This window comes from Cannabis sativa, chromosome 4, assembly GCF_029168945.1.
Source record: "Cannabis sativa cultivar Pink pepper isolate KNU-18-1 chromosome 4, ASM2916894v1, whole genome shotgun sequence".
Taxonomy (NCBI): Eukaryota; Viridiplantae; Streptophyta; class Magnoliopsida; order Rosales; family Cannabaceae; genus Cannabis; species Cannabis sativa.
Window position 1 is genome coordinate 14,765,537 of NC_083604.1, and position 5,227 is coordinate 14,770,763.

At 32.8% G+C, this 5,227-nt stretch overlaps 1 protein-coding gene across 1 annotated transcript; it reads right to left on the minus strand.

Annotated features, from left to right (window-relative positions):
• Positions 1-1,305: 1,305 nt before the first annotated feature.
• LOC115719800 (uncharacterized) lies at positions 1,306-3,164 on the minus strand. Its single transcript, XM_061113547.1, has 3 exons — positions 2,912-3,164; positions 1,445-2,854; positions 1,306-1,331 (listed from the first exon to the last, which is right to left on the minus strand). The coding sequence occupies exons 1-3, from the start codon at positions 3,162-3,164 to the stop codon at positions 1,306-1,308; spliced, it is 1,689 nt and encodes a 562-aa protein (XP_060969530.1).
• Positions 3,165-5,227: the final 2,063 nt, after the last annotated feature.

Below are 5,227 nucleotides of genomic sequence, written 5' to 3' on the forward strand. Positions count from 1 at the left end.
AGACCACTCTATAAAAAATGTATATATTTTTATGTATTCAAATCATTACTTAGTTAAGTAATACAAAATGAATATTAGACAAAATTATAATATCTATACTATTGTTTGAGATAATAATTTTTTATATACTAAGTGAGGCTAGTATGTGCAATGGACATGCCTAAGAAGAAGCCTAGATCTTCTTGTTCCATTTTATTTATATTTTTTTAGGTCAAGTTTTATTTCATAAAAAATTTCTTAATTAAAGTGTATATTAAAAAATATATATATTTTTTATTATATTGGAAATTCAAGAGTAAGGATAGATTTCGAAAGAGGGCATTATAGATTATTTGAATACTATTTTCTATACCCACTACAAAATATAGCTACTTTTAGTGATAACTTTTTAGTTACAACACAAACTTTTTGTGACTAAATGTGACTTTTAGTCACAATAAAAAATTACTTATGATTAAATCATAGTATTTAGATACAAGTTACCATTAATTTAGTTTTAGCCACAATAAGTATAGTGACTGAAAATATATTTAGTCACAACAAATTGTGATTTTTGTAACTAATACCTTTAGCCACAGACTTTTTAGTCACAACATAGGAATAATAATTTATAATTCACTACTACAAGGAAAGGCCTTTTATCCCGGTTTTTAAGGCTTTTTATCCCGGTTTTCGCTAATATAAAAACCGGGATGTATGCCAGTGGGATAAAAAGTATTTAAAAAACCGGGATAAAAGGGGTACTTTTTATCCCGGTTTTTTAGAAAAAACCGGGATAAAAAGTACCCCTTTTATCCCGGTTTTTAGAGAAAAGTGGGATAAAAGGGTACTTTTGATCCCACTTTTGATGAAAAAAGTGGGATAAAATGTACCCTTTTATCCCACTTTTTATGAAAAAACTGGGATAAAAAGGTGCATTTTATCCCACTTTTTTTTTATATATAAAATTTAAAAGTGACCTTTAATTTGAAATGTATATATAGATTTTTTATTTTTTTTCTTTTAATTTTATTACATTTATTTTTTTTCAATAATAATAAATATAATTTTTATTTTTATAATTATATAGCGTATGTATAAAAAAAACTTAATTTAAAATAAATGATTAATATCATTTTTAATAACAACAATAATAATTTGTAAGTTCAATTCTAAATAACACTTTACATATTATGCATAAATCTCTAAATTAAATACTACACATTGTCTAAAAAAATACAATAAAAGACTACTAGTTAATTTTTATATATCAAGGGAAGCAATTGACTTAACCACTGTTGTCGAAGCGGTAAGAGATGATCGTCCTCAGAATATTGGGATAGGCCGCCAAACTGTCAATTTAAAAAAAATAAAACTAATTAAGAAGATAATACTTTTATATGTTTGTATTTATAGTAAAGATGAGTATATTTATAGTAAAGATGAGTAATTAAGAAGATAATACTTTTATCCACAGGTGCCAAACTGTGTCTTATACCCAACTCAACAAGGTCTAAACGACTAGACAAACCATCTTTACTTTTACCAGGGATGTCAAGTAACGTACCGACAATGCTTTCACACACATTCTTTTCTATGTGCATGACATCCAAACAATGTCTAACAAGTAAATCTTTCCAGTATGGAAGACGGAAGAAAATCGATTTTCTTTGAAAACATCCATTGGGGTTTCTCTTTTTCTTGCCCTTTCCATACTTGAAATCTATTTTCTCAACTTCTTCAAGAATTTGTCGCCCTGAAAGTGGCAAAGGTGCAACTTCTCGTTCTACAGTACCGTCAAATGCTTGTTTTTTATTTCTGTCAGGGTGACTTAGGGGCAAATATCGTCTATGGCCCATGTAACACATTTTGCGTCCATTTGACAACCGACGAGCTCGTGTATTGGTACAACAAATAGGACAACCTTCATAGCCTTTTGTGCTCAACCCTGATAGATTACTATACGCAGGGAAATCACTAACAGTCCACAACAGCACAACCTTCAACTTAAAAACTTCTTTCTTAAAACCATCGTATGCATCAACACCATCTTCGTACAACTCTTTCAAGTCATCAACTAATGGTGCCAAATAAACATCGATATCATGTCCCGGCTGTTTAGGCCCTGAAATCATTAGCGATAACATCGTAAATTTCCTTTTCATCACCAACCAAGGAGGAAGGTTGTACATAACAAGAAACACAGGCCATGAACTATGTCGGCTGCTAAGAGATCTATGTGGATTTACTCCATCGGCTGATAGACCAAGCCGTAGATGTCTTGGTTCAGCTGCGAAGTCTGGATTCAAATAATTTACTTTTTTCCAAGCCTGTGAATCAGCAGGATGTCGGAGTTTACCGTCTTTCACTCGCCTTTTCTCGTGCCATAATAAGTTTTCAGCAGTTTCTGCACTTCGATAGAACCGCTTCAGTCGCGGAATTAAAGGCATGTACCACAAGACTTTCTCTGGAATAAGTTTTCGGATCTCCTTACTCTTGTTCGGCTTGTACCGTGGCAAACCACATTCCGGACAAGTGTCCATGTGGGCATGCTCTTTACGATATAAAATGCAATCATTTGGACATGCATGAATCTTCTCATACTTCAACCCTATCGAACTTAAAGTTTTCTTCACCTCATATGTCGACTCTGGAAAGCAATTTTCCATCGGCAGGATCTCTTTAAAAGCAGATAGAAATTGACTAAAACACTTATCACTTACTCCATTCTCCGCCTTTATGTTATAAAATTTCACCATAGTTGATAGTCGGCGTTTTTCACAACCACTAAATAACGACTTATCTGCATCTCTAACCATGCTATCAAATTTTTCAGGATCATGAATAAACTCTTCTTGAGCATCATCAAGCAATTCTGTAGGATGATCATCACAATCATTACTTTCAAAATGATCATCGACCCCTCACCTACCTAACGGATATGGGTCTCCCTTCATCGATTCCCCATGCCAATACCATTTAGTATAACTTTTATCGATTCCACGACAAAATACATGATTCTTTAACATGGTAATATTTCCTTTTGATATATTACCACAATCGACACAAGGACAGCGAATTTTTTCAGGATCGCTACAATTCTTTAGGGCAAACTCTAAAAAGTTATTAAATCCTTCTACGAATTGTGGGGTTTCTCTCTTCTCTTCCATCCATGACTTATCCATTTTAAAAATAAAAATAAAATTCCTAACAAACAAGATTGAAATAAAAAACTTACAAGTTGCTAGAAAAATTTAAAGCACACTTAGTAATTAAATATTAAAACACATGTTCGTTTAAGAATCCTAAAAAAAATTGGCCATAGTTTCCCCTATTTCTACAACATTTCTCAAATTAATAACTATCTAACAATGCACGCAAGTAAATCAGATAACAAGAAAAATTAATCAAAATAGCATTTAACAATATAATAATTGTCACCCATCCGACCGCAGTACATTTATATCGCAGAATCTACTTCACTGTGGATGAATATCTAACATATTCAAACTCCTCTAATAGCTTTAGAATTAGTAAAATAAGGAGTGTAAATATCAGCGAACAGAACCAACCTTGTCTTAGCTCCTTGAAAGCTTTTCAGAAACTTCACCTTTCTCTCATCATCTGTTGTAATTAAATTAAATTAGAATTTCAGTCAACTCAACTCATTCAATGACAGGGAGAACAAAACTCAGTACAGCAAAAGCAAAAGCATTTAAAGAAAACTCTGGAGTGAAAATACAAAATTGGTACATCGTGGGGTGCACATTAGAATTTCAATAAAAGAAAATATTGACTCTAAATTTTTCTTTGCATAGCTCTTCATAGTTCTTTTTCAACAATAGAAAGAAAAGATAAACAATATACGTAAAGGGGAGAGATCGTAAAAGACACAAGAAATGTTGGTCAAGGCCAGTAGATTCTGAAATGACTCGGAGAATCAAAGTTGCAAAGAAGAAAGATATAGAGTGGTGGAGTGTTTTTCTTTTCTTTTCTTTTTTGGACGCATATAAAGGAGGCAGAGGAGGAAGTTGATTTGTTGTGTCATATTTTTAGTTTTTGGGAATACCCTATTGATTTCAGGATTTTTGTGGGCGTGATTGAGGCGAAGAAAGAGAATGGGCAGTGCAGAAGCAATGGAAATGGATAATAAAGAAGAAAGATAAGATGATACCGAGAGAGTGAGAGGTATTTTACCATGAGCAGAGTCATATGTGTTTTTTATGATTATTGTTGTGATAGATTTTGGGATAGCAAGACAGAATAGCACAAGAAGATTTCACAAGGCTGCTTCGGTTGAGGAAATATTGTTTAGGCTGGGTTTGTGATTTTTTTTTATATTTATTATTATTATTATTATTATTATTATTTCTTTTGTAACAGAGACAATGAAAGAATATAGAAGCCAATAACAAACTTCGATTAAGGAAACTAATAACTATAATTACTACTAATCTATTTTACTTAACAGTAACTATACTTACAAGCTGCCGTTGTCGTCTCCAACCTTGCACCCATTGCCACCTCTGACTCTCCTGAAAATCAAAAAGGAAGAAAAAGAAACCCATTTAAGGAAACAGCTCTAATTAAGCTTGTGAAAGGTAGAGAGAGGGAGATAAAGAGGTATTATGTCTTTGAAATGAAGCAGCCAAACAAGGAATACATGTATGTTTAATAAAAGAATGAATAAGTTTTCAAATCTTGACAAAGCGAAATTTGAAAAAAAAAAATGAAAATAAAAAAAACCAGCAAGAAAATTTAGGAGCAGAACAGAACTTACCCTTCTACGTTTTTAAGTCTCATTGCCCCAATACTGTTTGATCAGAAGACCACATATTAATCTTATAATAAACCTCAATCATTAGACATATTTTCCAAGCAGTGTATTACAGTTTCCAAAGGAATATATTATTATTATTATATAACATAAAGGAATGTTTGGAAAAGTTGCCGAGAACCAAATCTGGGAATGAGTACCTGCTGCTGTTATATATTCAATGAAAATAGAGAATATATCTCTTTACAGTAGAAAAGAAACAATATTGAGTATGAACTCTTACAGTGGTAGAGAGCAAGAGCCCTCCAATGTCGATTGGAGTGGATGGAATTCTGGAGTTTGGGCTGGGGTTAATTTTTGGGTTTGGGCGAGGATTTAGACGAGAGGGTTTGGGCGAGAGGGTTTGCGTGAGGGTTTGGGCGAGGGTTTCTGGGTTTGGGCGAGAGGGTTTCTGGGTTGTACTATGTCAAT

Excerpts from the sequence above, each read along its gene's own strand:
- LOC115719800 (XM_061113547.1), bottom strand. The coding sequence starts at position 3,164 with ATGGATAAGTCATGGATGGAAGAGAAGAGAGAAACCCCACAATTCGTA. Across the intron at positions 2,855-2,911 it reads GGGAGACCCATATCCGTTAG|AATTGCTTGATGATGCTCAA; the intron begins GTAGGTGAGGGG and ends ATCATCCTACAG. Across the intron at positions 1,332-1,444 it reads TTTGGCACCTGTGGATAAAA|TTTGGCGGCCTATCCCAATA; the intron begins GTATTATCTTCT and ends TTAAATTGACAG.